The sequence below is a fragment of the Elephantulus edwardii genome, unplaced genomic scaffold (assembly GCF_000299155.1).
Source record: "Elephantulus edwardii isolate Elephantulus edwardi_28Jun2011 unplaced genomic scaffold, EleEdw1.0 scaffold00002, whole genome shotgun sequence".
Taxonomy (NCBI): Eukaryota; Metazoa; Chordata; class Mammalia; order Macroscelidea; family Macroscelididae; genus Elephantulus; species Elephantulus edwardii.
The window spans coordinates 9,730,867-9,754,078 of record NW_006399752.1 but is presented as its reverse complement, the minus strand read 5'-3'; the positions used below and the strand labels follow the sequence as shown (position 1 = coordinate 9,754,078).

Here is a 23,212-nt window from a genome sequence, read left to right as displayed (position 1 = left end):
AAATCCTTAATAAAAGTCTTTTAGCACTTAATTGAATAATTTACTGAGTCATTTTTATTCTTATACACATCTGCTGATATGCACATGTTCATGTGTGCTCAATTCCATCTCATGCAAAGATGAAAAATTAAGCGTCCCTGAGTGATTACAACAGGTCAATAATCTGGGAGTATTCATATGAAGTGAGCCTTAAGTTAAATAAATATGTATCTACTGCCCTCATGGGGCAATAATACGTAGTTCAGTAACACGGATTCAAGAAGTATAATGGACTCCTTGGAGACAATTTATTCCTAATTAGATTAGTTCGTGAAGAAAAAGCATTGATGTGTCGAATAAAGTAATAAATCAGTTAAAAATCATTAGTATACATATTTTTACTATCCCAAGACTCTTTATGGATTAAAGAGAAAGTACTGCCAAGAGTTAACTCCAACTGAAAGAAACTATCATTTTCTGAGGCTATAAACCTTTACAGGAAAAGGTTGTTGCTCTTTCTCCTTCAAAGTTCCCAGTGGAACTGAATCACAGTAGTATGTCAATAGGTAATATAATACAACTGTGGGACATTACCCTGTTATTCAGACTGGTATAAGGACTGATATGTACCCCTGGATATGAAGATTCTATTCACAGAAAATTCACAAAATTGATAATTCCTGGGTATGTAAACAAAATAGCCTTTAAATATAAGTAATTAACCTTTTTTTTCCTTTCATAACTGAAATTATATTTTAAAAGCAATCTAAAACAGTATCATTTATTTTTTTAAAAAGATGAGAAGAAAACTTACAATAATACACGTTGGAACCTCACGAAGACAATATTCTGCTTTATTAGGAAGTTCTTGATTTCCTACCAGCTCATACACAGCAGGAGAAGATAACAAGGTCACCAGTGCTAGAAAAGACTAAGGAAAAAGAAAGAAAGGATTTAAATAGTTTTTCCATTATATCAACAACAACGACAGAACACCAATATAGCTTTACAGCTAAATGACATAAAGATTCATTTTAAAAATATAAACTTAATCTACATATATGAAATATATACACACATGACAAGTACATGTTAAATACTTAACAAGCATGAAAATAATCTATGTGTGAATATGTCATGTAATGATTGTTTTAAAACATACACGAGTTGGAGTTTGAAAATGCTGTTTATCTCTTCGACAGTTTGGTTCTAAGAAAAAATTGAATGGATATATCTTTCTCATTCTCTGCAAAGTAATATAGGATGGATAAGAAAACAGAAGAAAATAATACCTACAAGTTCTGGGACAAGATAATGAATTGGATGTCTTCTTGCCCGGAGGCCACAAAGCTATCTTTTAACTGCATTCACTGGAAATCCAACTAGCCTAGATATTATAGTTCATTTTAAAAAACTACAGCTTTTCTAATCAAAAAGAGCTCATTTTCTGGTGCAATCTTCCCAAGTTAATCTTTCCATGAAATTGTTAAGCTCCTCACTCTCGTTTCATCTTATTAAAAGTAGCTGGGATATTTTTCGGAGGCATATTTCATTCTTTGGCCCCCTGCTCAAAAGCAAGCAGGGGCTGTTCATCACTAAACATCATCTCTAAACTTCCTAGGATGACTTTCAAGGCATTATCACTAATTGACACCCTTCTTCAATTTACAGTCTCCAAAGCCTCATTTTCCCATTATTTCACAGCACGAAGTCACCACTTCAATCAATCAAATCAGGCTGTGGTCTTCTTCAACTGACTGCCGCATATACAGAATTTTTTCAACCAATTAATATATGCTTCTTGTCCATTTATTCTATTCTTTTGGCTCAACTATCAGAAAGCTTGCTGAAACATCTTTTCTGAAGTATTTCCATTAAACTTCATTCTTCTCAGAAAATTAAATATTTTTTCAAGACCATGTGTTTAGTTTCCATTCTATTAACCTGAACTTGTTTATAAGTATTAGGCTTTCTACTTACCCTTTTTTGACCCCAAAATATTTCAAATTCAGAAATTTCAGGATCATAAAAACTGAGGATTTATACTATGTTGAGATATAAAGAGAATATTTAATTCATTTTTCACTTACTACATGAGAAAACTCAAGGTCTAGAGAGATGTATGACTTCTCTAGAGAAACACAATCAGAAAGCTGATAGAAGAATTAATACTAAGACCTAAATTTTCTTATTCCCAGACTATGAGCATGAATTCAAACCAAGACATAAGTTTCAGGCACTATTTAATAGTGCCAGCCTTTATTCTACAGTTAATGGAAAACTAAGTAAGAAGGTAATAATTTGTTAGGGACAAATATCAGCATGCTTATAATTCATATATATATAAATTCCATAAATATTTTAACGATAATCTAGTAACAAGTATTATCATTTCACCTTTAAAGTATTATTTACTGCTTATTATTATAATAAGAAATAACTACAAAAACATTTTCACAAATGTCAATTTCCATAAATTATACTTCAAAAAATGGCATTAAATCACATCTTAATCTTGATTAATTACGTGTATCAATAAATAAAATGATGGTTTTCACATAATTTAAATGTGAAAAGTTTCCTTGGTTTGAAAGAACTTTTCTCCAAGTAAGAAATTATCAAAATCATTTTAGACTGCATAAAATAATGGTGATTCTGATATTCTAGCACCAGCTAATTAAAATCATTAGGTGAAATCAATTCAATAATTGTATCTGGGCTACAACAACCTGAACTGAATTTTTAAAAGACTGTACAAAATCTAAAATCTCTCTAGTTTGTTACTAAGCAAAACGAACTCTTTTTCAGACACTTGCCATTTTTAAAAAAGATGTTACTCACTACACAGAAAAACTGTGAATATGTTAAAGCAGCAATTCTGGGATACAAGAAAGTATAATATTTGGTTCACACAAAAATAACATTATACCATGCTGGTATTATTATACATTAATTATCTAAAACTTATACTAAGTAACATAATTCTTTATCACAAATTATTTAAAGAGAAGAATGGGATTTGTGTAATAATAATAAAAAAATAGTAAAAAGACAAAGCAATGTGGATAAATTTTAAGACTAAAGCACAAAATAAATTATCCAAAAACAGAAATTTTTCTTGTTAATTAAAAATCCTCATGCTGGTTATAGTCATTCATTCAAACTTATGCACTGATCCAAAATATCTGAGCTGGTTTTCAAGAATTTTGTCTGATGCTTGGTACTCTATCTACAAGAACTCACAGAGCATGTAGTTCAGGATACCTACCCTATCAGATCATTTAAAACAATGTCCTAAATGACCTGAGGGCCTTGCTCCACAGAAGGGACTGGGATTATTGGGAGGATGACATTAAAGAACGGAGAAGGAGAAGGGAGAAAAACACCTGCTCAAGTAGGAAGCAGCTAGGCAGGAGAAGAGAAAAGGAGATATTAGGTTAATGATCTCAGTATTTGTTCTCTCAAAATGCTCTGAAGAAAAATGATTTTATGCATAGACATAATTTTTGGAAAAACAAACAAATTAGGATTTGGCAGTTTTAAGACTAGCATATGTTACTTAGATGCAAAACATCAGAGATTCCTTTAAAACGTGTCCAATTGACAAGAGTGATCAGAAAGTGATTCAAAAATAAAGTTTCAATAGAAGAAAAGGTTTTAAAAGGAAATAAGTAATTTTGTATATTTTATAAAGTATCTTAGGTAAGAAATGTTAGAAGGAAAATGGTGACAGTAATAGTATACCTAGTACCACTAGAAAAGTTGTTGTTATGTGCCATCAAGCCACCTAATACTCATAACAACACTAAAAACAACAGATCTGTTGGTCCTACCCTGTGTCATCCTCAGGATTCCCAATATGCTCAAGCCCATTGTTAAAATCATTGTGTCACTCTACCTAGATATTGAAGTTCTACAAAATCCATACACAAGTGTCTCAGAAGACAGACCTGGTGATGTACTTCCAAAAGCTCAGGTCAGAGTCTTGAAAATCTACAGAGCAGTCCTACACTGTACACATGGGGTCACCATGAGTCAGACTCAACTTATGAGCACCTAATAATATCATGTTATTGTTATGTACCGTTGACATGGAACTGACTTGTAGCTGACCCTCCAGTGGGTTTTTAGAGGCAGTAAATCATAAATAGTAGGAGACTGCCCTTCTTTCTCTTACAGACAGCTGGTGGATTCAAACTGTGCTCCTTTAGGTTGGCACAGCAATTCCTTACCACTAAGCCCCCAGGGCAATAACAATAGCTAAGAGTAAGCTACCATTACATAAGCATTTATAGCTTGGGTTAAGTACTGTACTACTCATATTTATGCATATTCTCTCCGGTGGTGTCACTGCAGTCAGTGCTAATCCCAAGACTGACCCTCCTTGGCAGTTCATACCCCCCAGCAATGCCAAGGAAGAAAGAATGGACAGTATCCTCTCATCCAAGTTAAAGCCTTGGAAACCAACTGAAGGGTCAGCTATTATTTAATTCTAATTCTACAGCAATAAGGTGAGATCTAATCTAATCCTCAGAAAAAAATGCACAATAAGTATAAAATTGATAAATAGTTAATATTTGAGGTGAAAAGTCTCTCTCTTATCGCCATTATGTCACAAATGACTCATAACTGACCCTCCTACCAGTTTTGCCAAGCTGTAAATCAGCAAGAATGTATTACTCATCTTTCTCCAGTGGAAGAACTGGTCAATTCAAACTGCCTGGTTTCTGGCTGGCAAGACAATTTCTTACCCAGTAGGTTACCAGAATTTCCCTACACAACTGATAGTTGTTGTTGTTGTTGTTGTTGTTGATTGTCATCGATTTGAGCATATAGTGACCCTATGAATAAAAGGCCTGAAGCCTTTCTATAATATTGTCATTTTTCAAAGTTCATAGAGTTTCCAGAGGCATGTTGTTTAAGAAGTGGATGCCACTCCTGCTTCCCAACGTGTCTTAAACTGGAAGTTCCAACAAACACTGCTCACCCTGGGAAACCCTTCTGGCATCTGACACCACAATAGCACAGTTCAGCATCAGAGCAACCCCAGGTTACTTCAGTACAGCATACTGACAGAAGAGTGCTGTACCACTTAGAAGAATGTTCCTCCAAAATATACTAACAACCAACTTTACACACAAAGACCCTCCCCAAGGTCTTTTTTACTCTAAACAATAGGCTTAAATAAAAAAAAGTTATCTTTTTGTTGTTACATGTCCTTGAGTCACCTGTGACATATAGTGACCCTACGTACAGCAGTTCTAAACCCTTTCCTGTCTTGAGCCAGTCTAATTGCAATACACCAACCCCCATTGTCCCAGTCACTGTATCAACTCATCTTACTCATAGTCTTCCTCTCCTGCACTGTCCCTCCACCCTTCCAAGCTTGATGCCCTTCTCCAAGGACCAGTCTCACCTAGCCACATGTCCGAAGTACGTGAGAGAGACCTTCAAAATCCTAGCCTCCAAAGAGAGACTTGGTTTCACCCTTTCCAAAACAGACAGATTTGTTTTCTTGGCAGTCCATAGTATATTCAAGACTCTTCTACAGCACCACAACTCAAAGGTATCTATTCTTCTTCAGTCATCTTTAGTCATCATCCAGCTCTCTGAAATATAACATGTAATTTTGAAGACCAGGGCCTGAATAAGGCATACTTTTGTCTCTAGACTAACATCGCTGCTTTTCAGCACTCCGGAGAGGTCCATAACAGGAGATTTTCCCAATGCAATTCATCTTTTGATTTCCTGACTGCTGGTGTTAAGACTCTTAATTGTTGATCCAATAAGCTAAAATTGCTAACAACTGCAATCTCTTCTCCATCTATCATAGTGTTGCCATTTGGCCAGTGGTGGGAACCTTTATCTTCTTCATGTTGAGCTTCACTCCATCGAAGACTACAGTCCTTGACCTTCTATAGCAAGCACTTCAGGTCTTCTTAGTTTCAGCAAGCAAAGTTGTGTCATCTACATATTGTAGGTTATTGATGAGTCTTCCTCCAATCTTGATGCCACACTCTTTCTCCTAAATCTCTGCTCCCCAAATGATCTTATTTTCATACAGTTTGAATAGCTATGGGGACAAGATGCATCCCTGACACACTCCTTTCCTGATTTTAAACGATGAAGTGTTTCCGTGCTCTGTTTTGAGGACTGCTTCCTGGTCCAAGTATAGGTATCATATAAGCACAATCAAGTGTTCTGGGACTCCCATTTTCCTTAAGCTTAGCCACAATTTGTTGAGATCCACAAAGTCAAATGCCTTTGCATAGTCAATGAAACACAGACCTTCCCCTGGCTGGTACTCTCTGCTTTCTGCCAAGATCCAAATGACACTGGCAATAATATCCCTAGTGCCGTGACCTCTTCTAAACCCAGCTTTTATTTATGGGATTCCTCTGTAATGTACTGTTATAGTTGTTTCTGGATAATCTTCAGCAGGGTTTTGCTAATATATGGTATTAGTGACATTGTTCGATAATTTCCACACTCTATTAGATCACCTTTTTCTGGAATGGGAATAAATATAGATCTCTTCCAGTCAGTTGGCAAAGTAGTTGTCCTCCAGATTTCTTGTTACAATCCGGTGAGCACATACAGGTCAGTATCTGTTTGCTGAAATATGTCAGTTGGTATTCCACCAATTCCTGGAGTTTTATTTTTTTGCCAAGTCCTTCAGAACAGTCTTTCTCCTTCATGACAGAGACAAAAATTTTCTCGATGGCTCGTAAGAAATTGAAGAATTTTCATAATCTGTGGTTAACAGAATCTGTAGTAAATGGTGGTGGTGGTTGTTGTTAGGTGCCATTGAGTCAAGTTAATCCCAATGCTTGTGCTATGATAAGAAACTACATAGAGAATTGTGAAGACAATCGTTTTCTTGGTAATCAATCATCAAAAAAGTGAATGAATGATAATTACTAGCATGAATTAACTCCAAAGTTTGTGCCCCCGTAAGACCCAACATATTGAGCTTATTATAGTTGAAGGAAAAGCCTTCTGTTTGGCTAAGTTTTCTGTAATATATGGAAGAAAATTTTATATTATCTTCACAAGTCGATTCAGACTCAACTGCACATGATATTTTTAAATAGAATGTTTTACCGTGTTCTTTCCCTTTTATAATTTTTCCCCTTGTATAGAGTAGTTTGAATGGTCTGATTTTAGATTCAATTTTTTACTATTAAGTATGATCTATGTTGTAAATTTTTATAGCTATCCTTTATCAGATTAAGGATTGATATGTTAAGAACATTTCTTAGAAATGAGTTTTGAATAGTATTATTCAATTAAAACATGTTAAGCTCATTTAATTATGATAAATGGTAATTTTACCATGTATTCTATAAATGGTTAACAAACCTGACTCTTAACCAAAACGTTGGGGGCTCAAGTCATCCAGAGATACCTCGTAAGAAAGGTCTGATAATCTAACTGCAAAAAGAAAGCCATGAAAGTGTAGTTTTAGTCAGACATGGTTCTAGTCTAGCATACAGAGACATGTTATGGGTCAGACCTAACTAGATGGCAACTGTTTTTGGTTTTAGAGTTGGTGTAATTTGATATTTTGTTCAGAACTAATCGGTTCCTACCATTGTCATTATTAATTTATTAATTAATCAAATATTTATATGTCGCATTCTTTCTTTCTGATACTATACTACATATATAAGCAACCCTATTAAAAAACATTTATCAAAGTTCACAGTTTCCGGAGGCATGCTGTTTAGGAAGTGGATGCTACTCCTGCTTCCAAATACTTTTAATATATTTCCCCAATCACTCAAGTTTTTCCTTTTTTTGTCTTTTTTATTCTCTTGTTCTTTGTTGTTTATTGTCATGTGCTATTAGTCACCTGCGATTCATAGTGACCCTATATACAACAGCCATAAACTCTGCTCTATCCCGTGCCAATCTTAATGTCTCTGAATATTCATCCCTCTTACCCCAGTCACTGAATCGATCCATCTCATCAAAGGTCTTCCTCTCTTGTGCTGTCCCTCCACCCTCCCAAGCATAACATCTCTCTCCAAGAACTTGTCCCTTGTTGCAACATGTCCAAAGTATGTCAGACAAAGCTACAGAATCCTTGCCTCCATGAAGCAGCCTGGTCTCATCCTTTCTAGGACAAACCTGTTTGTTCTCCTAGCAGTCATGGTATATTTAATACTCTTCTCCAGCACCACAGCTCAAAGTCATCAATTCTCCTTCTATCATCCTAGTCACTGTCCAGCTTTCTGATGCATAGCAAGTAACTATAAAGACTATGGCCTGGATCAGGAGTATCTTAGTCTCCAGACTGACATCGCTGCTCTCAGTACTTTGGAGAGGTCTCTGACAGAAGACTTTCTCAATGCAATTCTTTTTTATCATTTCCTGGCTGCTGTTTAGACTGGATAATTTCCATTCATCGAGCTTCAGTTCTTACATTCTTCAAACTTTGTGTTAAAGCTACTTAGAAAATTATTTATTATAGATGATAGGGATTTTTCCCCATCAAGTCTAGAATTCCTATTTAGTTCTTTTCTACAGTTTTCCTTTCTTTGCTATGACTTATAATCTGTTCATTTATTAAATCACATTATTATTACATTTCACTTCTAACAGTTGCTTTAAAATCCTTAATCAATAATCTCAATATTTTATCTTCTAGTCAACCTCTAAAATTGATCTTTTCCTTAAGCATGTGGCTCACTTCCCCATTACTTCATAGGTTTAAGAATTTTGGGTTATATCATATACAAAGTGAAGAACATATTATAGAACCTGGTTCTTGTTTTTGTTGTTGGTCTTGTCATAGTTTGTTTCATTTAGCCATTAGCTTGGTTGAACTGAAACTCTAAGCTCTCTTCACCTGTGTTGTTGTTACGTGCCATCGAGTCGCTTGCGACTCATAGCAACCCTATGTACAAGAGCCCTAAACGCTGTTCTATCCTGTGCCAATCTTGCCATCTCAAACACACTCATTCCCACCATTCCAGTCACAGAATCGATACATCTCATGGAGGGCCTTCCTCTCCTGTGCCGTCCCTCCACTCTCCCAAACATAATGACCATCTCTAAGGACAGTCCCTCTTTGCAACATGCCCAAAGTATGTCAAATGAAGCTTCAGAATCCTTGACTCCAGGGAGCACTCTGGCTTCACCCTCTCCAGGACAAACCTGTTTGTTCTCCTAGCAGTCCATGGTATATTCAACACTCTTCTCTAGCACCACATCTCAAAGGCATCAATTCTCCTTCTGTCATCCCTATACACTGTCCAACTCTCTGATGCATAGCACGTAACTGCGAAGACTATAACCTGGATCAGGCACACCTTAGTCTCCAGCCTGACGTTATTACTCTTCAATACTCTTGAGAGGTCCCTCACAGCTGACTCTCCCAATGCAGTTCGTCTCCTGATCTCCAGGATGCTGTTACCAAGAGTGTTGACTGTGGAACCAAGTAAACTAAAACTGTTAACTATCTCAAACTCTTCACCATCCATACTGATGCTGCCAATTGGCCCTGTGGTGAGAATCTTTGTTTTTTTGATGTTGAGCTTCAATCCATATTGAAGGCTGCAGTCTTTGACCTTCTAAAGCAAGCGCTTCAGGTCCTCCTCAGTTTCAGCAAGCAGGGTTATGTCATCCACATAACGCAGGTTGTTGATGATTCTTCCACCAATTCTGATGCCACATTCCTCCTCGTACAGTCCAGCGTCTCGGATGATCTGTTCTGCATACAGATTGAAAAGGTAAGGAAACAAAATACATTCCTGACAGACCTCCTTCTTGATTTTGAACCATCCATTATCTCCCTGCTCTGTTCTGACGACTGCCTCTTGGGCCAAGTATAGGTTTCGCATTAACACAATCAAATGTTCTGGGATTCCCATTCTTCTCAGAGTCAGCCGTAGCTTGTTGTGATCCACACAGTCAAAAGCCTTTGCATAGTCAATGAAGCACAGATAGAAATTCTTCTGGTATTCTGTTTTCTGCCAAGATCCATCTAACATTAGTTATAATATCCCTAGTACCATGACCTCTTCTAAATCCAGCCCGATATCTTCACATGTAGTTATCAGTATTTGATTTCTCTAAGTTCACATACATAGTTGCGGGGCTAGCTATATATTAACCCAGAAAGAGAATATATAGTATAAAATGCCTCCTCTGAAGTACTCTTCTTCCCAGGAATCTCTACTTTTCAATTTATACATAACTCTATACTTTGCCTGATGAAACTTCAAGGATATTAGATTACTGGTATCTACGTACAGAACATCATCACACACCAGAAAAAATCCTGCTGAAGATTACTGCCAATGTCAGTTGGATCTTGGCAAAAAGAAGAGTCTGAAACCTGCTTTAGTGTCTGAGTTTTAAGTTAGGTCGCCTCCTCACACACAGTGTTGGAAACCCACAAAGTCGGACTCAGTGAGACTGGCTCAGGACAGGGAAGGGTTCAGAGCTTCTATACAGAGGGTCGCTAAACATTGCAGGCAACTCAACAGCACACAACAACAACATACTATATTGGTTGGTGTTTATTTAAGCCTCTTTTTTTTTTTTTAGAGTCAAAAAGACCTTGGGAAGGCCTTTGTATTTAGAGTTGGTTGTTATTTTGGAGGAACATTCGTCTAGGTGGTACAGCACTCTTCTCTCAATATGCTGTACTGGGGTAACCTGAGATTGCTGTGATGCTGAACATTTTACCACTGGGGTGTCAAATGCCATAATGGTTATCCAGGATGGACAGTGTTTGGTGGAGCTCCCAGTTTAAGACAGGTTTGGAAGCAGGAGTGGCATCCATTTTCTAAACAACATGCCTCTTGAAACTCTATGAACTTGGATAAATGATGACAGTTATAGAAAGGCATCAGGTCATAGGGTCGCTGAGTCATGCTTGACTTGATGGCAAACAACATCAACAACAAAATATAGAGAACAAAAACTGGTACGTGTCTTGGGCATAATTTGGCTAAATTAAAAAACTCAACCAGTGCCACTGAATTGATTGCAATTTTGGGGGCTCCTTATTTTGGGTTGAGAGCTCTGGTGACCTAATGGTAAGAAGCTGCGCTGCCATCCCAAATGCACTTGGTTCAAACCCACCAGCTGCTCCAAGGGAGAAGGGTGGGCAAGCATCTCCCAGGAGATTAACTGCCTCTGAATACCCACCAGAGGGTCAGCTATGGGTCGGTTCCAACTCGACAGTACACAACAGCAACATTTTGTGGTATTACCGTGCTTTCAAAGAAAGGATTTGCATATTCTTTCTCAAGAGTTTATAAATGTTTTCCACAGGAGGAAGCTAGTCAAGTATTGGGAAATAAAAGCACTGTAGTGTTTTTTATAATTGAATGATACCATGATACCTTTTGAATGGAAACTTTGCAGCCTGCAACAATGATAGAGTTGTTGGTGTTGCTAGATGTCATCAAGTCAACTGTGACTCACCTCAATCTGTACAAGAGAACAAAATCCTGCCTGGTCCATTATTATCGGGACAATCGCTGCTGTTCTTGAGTCCACTGTTACAGGCACTTTACCAATTAATCATCTTGAGATTCTTACTCTTTCAAGTTGAATATCTACTTTATCAAATTGAATGCGTTTTCTCCATGGCTTGGCCCCTCTTGATAACACGTCATAGCCATGTAAAAAGCAATTTCACTATCCTTGCTTCTAAGGAGTATTCTGGCTGCATGTCTTCCAAAACAGATTTGTCAGGATTTTTTAAACCATCACCTCATTTTTATAAAATTTAGGTAACATACTAAAACCAATAAATCATATAAGAATATTAGTGTATGAGCACTTCAAAACTACTTTTTTACCATTTACTCTAAGTGACATAATCTTTGTTTTGCCTGTTCCTTTTTCAAATGATCTGACAACTCTCTATTAAATTCAATCCCTAGGGGAGAAAACTCCTTTTTTTTGTTTGCAGGATTGTTTTGTTGGGGATTTGGTTGTTTGGTAACATGACTGGTATGCTATTACTCTTCATTAGGGTGAAAAATATAATAAAAATAGCATGAAAGACAAATATCATTGACAAACATAATTCCCAAGGAATACTGGTATTCATCCTTATTACTCACTAAACTTATTTTGAAAGGAAAAAAAATTAACGCAAAGAAAGAAGAGAGACACAAAAACATGCTCACTGCAACTGAATATAAAGTTTGGGTAAAGGAATTTTTAAGAGATTTACTTAGAGTTTACACATTATCAGACCAGTCAAATCACTTCTTACCTTTTGACAGCTACGATCTATAGGATCCACTGGAGTAGATCTAGGATGGGTGACCCTAACGTCGTCCCTTCCACATTCCAGATTGGCCCATAATTCAGTTATAAGTGCATTAATAAACCCTAGGAAGTAATATTTTATTATTAATGCTATGTTTATACATCTAGCAAGACATGCTACTATAGGACACACCTTTGCTTTGCATATAAAAAATATCCTTGAACTCTTGACAGAAATTTTAACTGCCATTATAATACAGGGAGCTTGGGTGTCTTAGTGGTAAGGAACTACCCGGCTATCCCAAAGTTTGCTGTATACCATCAAGTGAGAGCTGACCCATAGCTGACCCTTCAACAGGTTTTCAGAGACAGTAAATTGCACAAAAAGAGAAAGCCCATCATTCATCATTCTCTTGTGGAGCAGCTGATAGATCTGAATGACGTACCTTTGGATTGGCAGTACAATTGCTTACGGCTAAATTCAAATCTACCAGCTTCCCTAGAGAAGAGAAAGAGATAATCTCCTCCTGTGCAATTTATTGCTTCCGAAAATCTGAAGAACAACTGTGAGACGATTTGGACTAAATGGTACTTAATAACAAACATTAACATACCTTTATTATACCATATAATTATAAAATTGTACAATGCCAAAACCCTACAAGACTATTTACCTGAAGAACAACTAAATTATGAATGTAATCTTTCGTCCTTTTGCCAATAACTTCACTGAGCAGGTTTTGGGTTTTTTTGAAAAATGATAGGGTTATATTTTTTTCTGCAAATAAGCATACAATATAAAACAGTCTAAAAAGCTGTACATGTGTACACATGTGGGATGGTAAAGGGAAGAGACCGAAGGCAAGGCTGGCATCTAGAAAGTGAATATTTATACCTTTAATATAGTTATCATTCTTAATAACTAGACATAATTAGACAATTTTCTATTTCATGCATTTTTGCATTAATACAGACTCAATTCTCGTGTGTCAAATATTACACATTTAAATGAAAATTAATTTTAAAGTCAGTTACTATTAAATTTCTCTATGAAGAATCAAATCATATGGAATAATACAAATGATAGCATTTATAAATGAAGACATATAAAACTATATGGTCAGAGTAATAATAGAGTAGAAAAGTACTTACATTATAACTTTTTAAATGTTAGCTCGAAAAAAAAAAATCCAAGTTTCTAATCTAAAGTCTTAATTCGGTAAGCTGAACTCTGTGAAGAAGAATGTGGCATCAAGATTGAAGGAAAACTCACCAAGAACGTACATTATGCAGATGACACAACTTTTCTTGCTGAAAGTGAAGAGGATATGAATGCTTACTGGAGAAGATCAACAACTACAGCCTTTGGTATGGATTACATTTCAACATCAAAAAAACAAAACACCACACGATAAATAGTCAACATTGTACTAGAGAAAGGATTGAAGCTGTCAGTGATTTCATCTTGTTTGGATCAACAATCAACATCCTTAGGACCAGTAGTCAAGAAATCAAGAGATGTACTGCACTGAGCAGGGCTGCTGTCAGGGACCTCTCCAAAACGCTGAAACACAATGATGTCAGTTGAAGACTAAGGCGCACCTGATTCAGGTCATGATCTTCTCAACCACCAGGACAATAAATAAGGATAACAGAAGAAGAATTGATGCCCTGAGTTATGGTGCTGGAAAAGAGTACTGAATATCCCATAGACTGTCAAAAGAACAAGCAGATGAGTCTTGGGGAAAGTGCCAAGCGCTTCTTGGAGACAAAGATGATGAAGCTTCATCTTTTCCTTGGAAAGGGTTATCATGTTGGAAAGGTGGAGAGTCAGTGAGGGTCATGAAGATCCCCAACAAAATGGACTGACACAGTAATTTCAGCAATGTGTGTCAGAGATGATGAGGATGGCACAGGATAGGGCAGGATTCAGGTCACCTGTTCACGGGGTCATACTCTACTTGACAGAACTTAAAAATAGCAATAATCTAACAGTTTAATGAGCCCTGGTGACATACAGTCAATATCAGGTCTCATTGCTAACCCAACAGTCACATCTTAGGAGAAAAATTTCTAGATATTTATAGCATTGGAAACTATAAAAAGAATAAGAATCACGTGGGAAAAGCTGTATCTGACATTTTCCAACTTCTCAAAGGGAAACTGTCTCCATCAACAACACAAACCAATTCCCATGAGGCCAGAAATGTCCCCATTCTCCCACACCTCTTTCTATTCATCTCAACAGCAATCTTACTGCTTTACTGGGTCCAAAACCTGATGTGATAGTTCACAGACCACACAGAACCATATTGGGAAAGTCAAAAGGTTTTAATCCAGGTTAGTACCAGAATAGAGCCAGGACAACTTCTGAAATGAACTTGCAGACACCGCAGCCTTGAGCCTCACAGTTTCTGGACAAATCTCTCAGTCCTGCAAATTATAGGTCTGCACCCCCTCCAATAAACCTGGGCAAAGGCTTTTAGCTCTGGTTTCAAAAAGAGTAGCAATCCCAGGGTAAGCTCTGTCTCATGTCAGGTCTCTGGTCCCCTGTTTCAACCACTGCTGCTGCCCTAAGTCAAGCTGGTGCAGGAATCTCTGGTTCTGAAAGATGCTCACTGTGAGGCTGCCACTCCTTTGCTGTTGGTGAAACTTTTCAATTCTACTGCTGGATTCACTCAAATAAGGGTAAAACTAGCCAATCACCTTGGGGATTAGTGAGACTAGTCAGTCCCCTTGTGGATACGCTAACACTATTTGCATATTTCTGCCCATCCATATGGCAAAATAAATTAATGAATAGGAAAGCCATTTTGAACAATAGGCCGATAACACCACAGTAACTTATGTGTCAGAGTGGATTTGGGTTGTGTAATCTACTACTTATAAGGAAAGAGGCGTTGGGTGGCATAATCTGTAGGGAGTTACACTTCTGACCACAAAGGTTATACTCGTCTGATGGCCTGAATACACTAGTGGTGCCACAGGAAAAGTCAGGCCTTCTCTTAAGCAGCTACGAGTTGGTTCCACTTCAAAAGCAATGCTGTTGTTGTTGTTGTCATGTGCCGTCGAGTCGTTTCCGACTCATAGCGACCCTATGCACAACAGCCCTAAACCCTGCTCTATCCTGTGCCAACCACACCACCTCTGACACACCCATCTCGATTACCCCAGTCACCGTATCAATCCATTTCATAGAGGGTCTTCCCCTCCTGCGTTGTCCCTCAACCCTCCCAAGCATGATGTCCCTCTCCAAGGACCCGTCCCTCCTGGCAACATGTCCAAAGTATGTCAGACGAAGCCCCAGAATCCTTGCCTCCAAGGAGTAGCTTGGTTTAATCCTCTCCAAGATAAATCTGTTTGTTTTCCTGGCAGTCCAGGGTACATTCAGTACCCTTCTCCAGCACCACAGCTCAAAAGCATCCACTCTCCTTCTGTCCTCCCTAGTCATTGTCCAACTCTCTGATGCATAACAAGCGAATGCAAATACCATGGCCTGTATCAGGCGCACCTTAGTCTCCAGAGAGACACTGTTGCTCCTGAGTACCTTTGAGAGGTCCCTAACAGCAGACTTTCCCATCGCGATACGCTTTTTGATTTCCTGACTGCTGGTACCAAGAGTGTTGACTGTGGAGCCGAGCAAACTGAAGCTGTGAACAATCTCAATCTCTTCGTCATCCATCCTGACGCTGCCAATTGGTCCAGTGGTGAGAATCTTTGTCTTCTTGACATTGAGCCTCAGTCCAGACTGAAGGCTGCAGTCCTTGACCCTTCGCAGTAAGTGCATGAGGTCCTCCTCAGTTTCAGCAAGCAGGGTTGTGTCATCTGCATAACGCAGATTGTTAATAGACCTTCCACCAATCCTGATGCCACAATTCTCCTCATAGAGCCCAGCCTCTCGGATAATCTGCTCTGCATACATGTTGAAAAGGTATAGAGACAGGATGCATCCCTGGCGTACACCCTTCCCAATTTTGAACCATGCAGTGTTACCCTGCTCTGTTCTGACTACTGCTTCTTGGTCCAAGTATAGGTTTCGTATTAGCACAATTAAATGTTCTGGGATTCCCATTCTTCTCAGAGTCAGCCACAGTTTGTTATGATCCACACAGTCAAATGCCTTTGCATAATCAATGAAACACAGATAGACATTCTTCTGGTATTCCCTGCTTTCAGCCAAGATCCATCTAACATCAGCAACAATATCCCTAGTACCACGACCCCTTCTAAACCCAGCCTGGACTTCCGGCAGTTCTCGGCTGATGTGCTGTTCTAATCGTTTTTGGACGATCTTCAGCAAAATCTTGCTTGCATGTGAAATCAATGACACTGTTCTGTAGTTTCCACACTCAGTTGGGTCACCTTTCTTTGGAATGGGAACAAATATAGATCTCTTCCAGTCAGTTGGCCAAGTGGTTGCTCTCCAGATTTCTTGGCACAACTTGGTGAGCACATCCAGGGCAACACCTGTTATCTGAAATACTTCAATTGGTATACCATCTATTCCTGGGTCCTTATTAAAGCAATGAGCTTTTTGAATTTATGAGATGTATGTTCTTAGCAAATCTCAGTTTCTACATTTTTAAATGAAAATATCAATGCTAAATTCCAGGACTTCTGTGAAGTACTAATGGAATGATTTATGTAAAGTTCTCAATATAGTACTTAAGACATTATACCATTATTAGTCTTCATTTCTATGTGTTATGCTATTACTCTTGGGTATAATAAGTCAGGGTCAACTCATAGCGACCCTATAGGAGAGAGCAGAACTTCCCCATAAGGTTCCTGCAGGGCAATCTTTTAAAAAAAAAAAGATTCAATGAATATTCAGAGAGATTTTGGATTTCCATTCATTCATTGTTGCACTTTTCTCCCTGCCCACCCCACCTCCAGTTCACTCTTTGAAAAGTAAAAGAAAAATTTCTTCACTGGTATACAATCCCCTGCACCTCCCCACCCCCACCCCAAGTATACTCCACTCTACAATCTTCATTCCAGACTCATGATAATGCCCTATATCTTCATGGGAGAAGATCACCAAGAATTTCTCCTATGGAGCCACTGGTGAATTCCAACGATGACCTTTTGGTTAGCAGCCAAATGCCTTAACCGTAGACATGTGAGACACCTGAAGACACCTGAGAGCCTTAATTACTATAGTTGGAAAACAAATTTAAAAGAAAATATTTTCACTGAAGGAATAAATGTTATTGTTAAGTGACATAGAGATGTACACCACTCATAGCAACCTTATGAATGAAAGTCTTGAACACAAAACTTTCATCTTTTCTCCAAGTTCATAGAGTCTCCAGAGGCAAGCATTTTTCGAAAATGGATGCCACTCCTGCTTTCAAGACTGTTTCATTCAGGAGATCCATAAATACCAGGCCCGAGGGCCACAGGCCTAAGTACCCAAGAGCCTTTTTAAATTCAAGGCCAAATCTAAATCAGCCCACACCCTACTGCAAGCAAAAGACACACCCTAGTCTCAACCCCAAACCAGAAAACACACCTTTGCAGAATCCAGCCATTCTGCTCCTCTTCCCAGCCTCGAAATAGCCCCAGACTGGTGGACAAAAGCCTTTTTAAATATAAAACCAAACCCAATCAGCTCAAACCCTATTACGGGCAAAAGCCACACGCTAGTCTCAACCCCAAACCAGAAAACACACCTTTGCAGAATCTGGCCATTCTGCTCATCTTTCCAGCCTGGAAATAGGCCCTATAGTGATGATTAATGTGATTAATCAACTCTAACTCTTGAAAAATGTAGCTATAACATCTATATTAGGCATTACACTTTGCCTCCAATTATGGATTTATATAATTTTGAAATTGATTGTTATTGTTGGTGTGTGCTGTTAGGTCAAAACTGACCTAGAGCTGACCCGCCAATGGATTTTCAGAGCCAATAAATTGCATGGAAGGGGACTGTGCATCCTGCCACAAAGCAGCTGGTAGATTCAAATGGCAAGGCTTTGGGACTGCAGTGCAACGTCTTAACACTAAACCAAAATAAAAAATATTAAATCTCCAATGGTTTAATGTCTTGAAAATCCAAGTGATACTAATTAGAAACTTTAAAAGTTAAACTTTAAGTTGGATGCTTTCAAGGAGGTGAGAAAAAGGAGAAGATAAGCACGTATGATAACAAAAAGGTTTTCTCTTTATAATTTTTATTATTATATAATATACTGAATAACTGAGCATTGGACAATTCCATAAAATATATCAAGAAGGGTAGACATAGTTTTTATTTATAAAATATAAAAAAAAAATCCTAAAAGCATCAAATGTTTGTCAGTTTATGTACCTCTTTTTCAAGAAAGAGAAAAGATAGAAAAGTGTTTATCTCTATCTTCCTGGGGGTTGGGGGAAGTCTGAGAAAGATATCTTGAGAGAAAAGGTTTAAAAATAAAAGAAAAAAAGCCACATAACTTTATAAATTTATAGTACACATCTTGATATTTGAATATGCCTACTAAATTTTTAGCAGATTTGATAAGTTTATTTAAACTCATTAAGATCTAATAAAAAGGAAACTAATACCTGAATTTTGCAATGCTACTGCACCCGCTGCTGTTGATGCCACTTGAGTAACGATAACATCATAGTCAAACTTTTTGGGTCTGTTGACCTAAAAACATAAAGAAATAACATCAAGGAGATGCAAGAAAACACAGTACACTGTATCCTTGCATAGATTTACAGATTTTTATAAGTAGAACATGAAACATTCATTCAGGTAAAGTTAACAGCACAAATAAACTTTAACAATCTGTGAGTTCATACTAATGTAATATTTTTTTACAGAGTTATTTCTGGTCTACACATTAAATCTAAATAGCTTTCTGACTTATCTTTTCATAAATGTTACCATATGATAAATAAGGGGCTTAGACCATAAGAAAAATAAGATTATCTCCAAACTAAATGATACTATTTTATTTCCTCACTTTTTATATTGATGACATGCATTATCTTATTAATAGATTTGTATTGAATATCAGTTTGCTCATGTATAAAGTGACAATTATTTGTAGAGATTTTAGAAAATGTGATTTTTGTTTCTAAGGCAATTTTCTATGTACAGAAAGAATCAGTATTTTTCATTAAAACCTTAATTTTCTATTTTACAAAGCATATATTATGTAAATAAATACTATAAAATCAAAAGAAAGTGTATCTCTACAAATAAACCAGAATTTAAAAAATCACAAAGAGAAATTAAAAATGTTCCTCCTCAGGCTTTATAGAATGTTGACTTCTAAAATTATGTTATAAAATGTTGACTTCTAAACTGAACTAATCATCTAGAATTTAAATTTTTTTTCATTATTTCACTCAAAAAATACATTTTAATTGCAACTTCTTCAAATATAAACTGCATACTTCTCCATTTTCATTACTCACATGTCTCATTTTCTTTAATCTACAATCCATTAATTCTATAGTTAGAAGGCACAGATTTACAATAAGATGAATATTTGTATTTTTCCCATTCACCTTCCTTCACAATAACTAAAATAAACACATTACTCATCAATAACTACTGATTCTGCTGATTCAGATGTCTGAAGGAACAAAACAATAAAGCTCATTGTGATAGGGCCAGTTTCAATCACAGTACAATTAATTCTAAGTACAGGCATACCATAAAAACATTGCAAATTCAGTTCTAAAGCAATACAATAAAGCATATAAGTACTAAATTAAGTCTCACAATTTTTTTGTTTCCCAGAGCATATAATTTATATTTACAGGATTTTTTTTCTATTCAGTGTGGAACAATATTATAAAAAAGTCTTAAATGTTACATTAATTACCAAATGTGATGCAGAGACAAAGTGAGTGCAGAGTGAATGCTGTTAGAGAAATGAGAGCAACAGACTTACTTGACATAGGGTTTAAACAAACCTCTAGTGTGTAAAAAAAAAATTACCAAAATCAAACCAAATATGCAATTCTTTGTGAAGCATAGTAAAATGAAGTATACTCATTCTGAGGAGGCAGAGAAAGTCTAAGTTAGAGATAGCTTCCATTGCAAGAATTTACCTTCATAAGCACTGTCAAACACATGAAACAATAAACCTGGATTCTAGACGAGATAATTTGTTTTTTCAATTATGAAGAAACAAAAAGAAAACTCTAAGTTGCTAATTGGTATTCAAAGTGGTTCAGCCTCACCATTAGTGAAATAGAAGTTAAAACAACACCATTTCAAAAAGGCTCTCCTGGACCAGGCTGCTCCTACAGACCAGTAGAGCAGAACACAAAGGCTGCTGCTGAGACTTTGGATTATGTTTTAACAAACTCACAAAACGTTAAAATTTTTTTAAAACTATAAAAAATGTAAAAGAATCTGCCTGCCAGTATTGGGCCACAGAGACAGAGTGAATTCTGGAAATCCACCTCTGGGCTGCCTATGGATGACCAGCTGAGAGGATTGCCATTGGATCAGGGAACCTAGTGAGTAGAAACTAATATGGTACCTTTGACAATTGCTTACGTTTAGGCAAAATATCTCACTAAAAAAAATGAACTGTAAATTCTGGTGCAAATCTTAAAAGGTGCAACTCTAAGAAGAATGATGTAAACATGTTGTTGTTATGTGTCATCGAGTTGCTTGTGACTCATAGCAACCCTATGTACAAGAGCCCTAAATTCTACCCTACCCTGTGTAATATTATTGCCTCTGACACACTCATCCCCATAACCCCAGTTATTGAATCAATAAATTTCAAGGGTCTTCCTCTCTTGTGCTGTCCTCCATTCTCCCAAAGATGATGTCTCTCTCCAAGGACCAGTCCAAAGTATGTCAGATGAAGCTTCAAAATCCTTACCTCCAAGGAGCAGCTTGGTCTCACCCTCCCTAGGATGCACCTAATTGTGCTCCTAGCAGTCCATGGTATAGTCAACATTCTTCTCCAGCACCACAACTCAAAGGCATCAATTCTCTTTCTATCATCCCTAGTTACTGTCCAGCTCTCCGATACATAGGAAGTAACTGAGAAGGCTAAGGCCTGGATCAAGCACATCTTAATCTCCAGACTGATGTCGTTACACTTTAGTATACTGGAGGGGTCTCTGACAACTGACTTTCCCAGTGCAGTTTGTCTCTCGATTTCCTGGCTGCCGGTACCAAGAGTGTTGACTATGGAACCAAGTAAACTAAAATTGTTAACAATCTCAATCTCTTCACAATCCATAATGTTGCTGCCAATTGGCCCAGTGGTGAGAATCTTTGTTTTCTTGATTTTAAGCCTCAATCCATACTGAAGGCAGCAGTCCTTGATATTCTGCAGCAAGCACTTCAGGTCCTCTTCAGTTTTAGCAAGCAGAGTTATGTCATCTACATAATGCAGGCTGGCGATGAATCTTCCTCCAATCGCGATATCACATTCCTCCTCATACAGCCAAGCATCCTGGATGACCTGTTCTGCATATAGATTGAAAAGGTACGGTTTCCAATTTTGAACTATGCAGTGTCTCTTTCCTCTGTTCTGATGACTGCCTCCTAGTTCAAGTACAGGTTTCACAGAAGCACATTAGTCAATGAAACACAGATAGACATTCTTTTGGTACTATCTGCTTTCAGCCAAGATCCATCTAACATTAGGTATAATATCCCTAGTACCACGGCCTCTTCTAAACCCAGCCCACATATCTGACAGTTCTCTGCTGACGTGTTTCAAACCCATCTCAGGAACAGGTTGAGGTCCTGAACACCAATGAGCAAAGACCAAATGAGCTGTGGGAGGATATCAAGAATATCACTCATGAAGAATGCAAAAGGTCATTACAAAGGCAGAAGAGGAAGAAAAGACCAAGATAGATGTCATATGAGATTCTGAATATTGCATTAGAGCACCAAGAAGCCAAAGATAAACGAAGAAATTAAAGAGGTGAACAGAAAATTTCAAGGGGCAGCTAAGGCAGACAAAACAAGGCATTATAATGAAATGTGCAAAGAGCTCGAGTCAGAAAATCAAAAGAACTGAACGCGCTCAGCATTTCTTAAGCTGAAGAAATTGAAAAACAAATTCAAGCCACAAGTGGCAATATTTAAGGATGCTTTGGGCAGAATGCTAAATGATCCAAGAAACATTAAAAGAGGATGGAAGAAGTATACAGAGTCACTGTAGCAGAAAGAATTGGCTGACACAGAAGAATTTCATTAAACAACGTATGAGCAAGAGCCTATGGTTAAGAAAGAAAAAGTTCAAGCTGCACTGAAATAACGGCAAAAAACAAGGCTCCAGGAATTGATGGCATACCAATTGACATATTTAAATAGATGCTGCCCTGGATGTGCTCACTAAGTTGTGCCAAGAAATCTGGAACACAGCCATCTGACCAACTGACTAGAAGAGATCGATATTTGTTCCTACTCCAAAGAAAGGTGACCCGACAGAGTGCAGAAATTATTAAACAATATCATTAATATCACATACAAGATATAACAAAAGGAACTGAAAACTACCTATACAGACACAAGAGAAGATGCCTCACACCAGTTGAAGAAGAGGGAGTAAGGGAAAAAACTACTAGGACAGCAGATATTTACTGGAAGAATGGGGCAGGGGGAGTAAAAAAATAGACAAGGTGCAATGGGCCTTTGATGAGATAGGGCAATAAAAGTATTTGATTAATAGTGATATAAAACATGTACAGGAACTCAAGGGGAGAGAGGGGCAGCGAAGGGGTGAGGATACATAGGGGTGAAATCACAGAGCTGCAGTTTGGTGGTTGGAGGGAGGGCAGGAAGCAAAGGGAATGATTCAGGCAAAATGACAGGGCAATGATGGGAAAGGTTCAATAGTGACTGATTTTATAAAACATAATGTTCAAAATCCCTAGCCCTGAGTGAGATGCAAATCAAGACAACTATGAGATAATCTCACTCCAGTAAGACTAGCAAAATTTAACAGAACAGCAAGCAACAAATGCTGGCGAGGTTGTGGAGAGACTGGAACCCTTATTCACTGTT

At 37.5% G+C, this 23,212-nt stretch overlaps 1 protein-coding gene across 1 annotated transcript in view; it reads right to left on the bottom strand.

The window, feature by feature from the left end:
* TBC1D32 (TBC1 domain family, member 32) overlaps positions 1–23,212 on the bottom strand; it is a 319,433-nt gene that overhangs the window by 194,096 nt on the left and 102,125 nt on the right. Inside the window, exons 19-21 of the mRNA XM_006878990.1 lie at positions 18,772–18,859; positions 12,224–12,342; positions 794–910 (exon numbers count right to left, since the gene is read on the bottom strand). Of these exons, the coding sequence (XP_006879052.1) occupies positions 794–910; positions 12,224–12,342; positions 18,772–18,859 (324 nt within the window). The remainder of the gene's footprint in view (positions 1–793; positions 911–12,223; positions 12,343–18,771; positions 18,860–23,212) is intronic.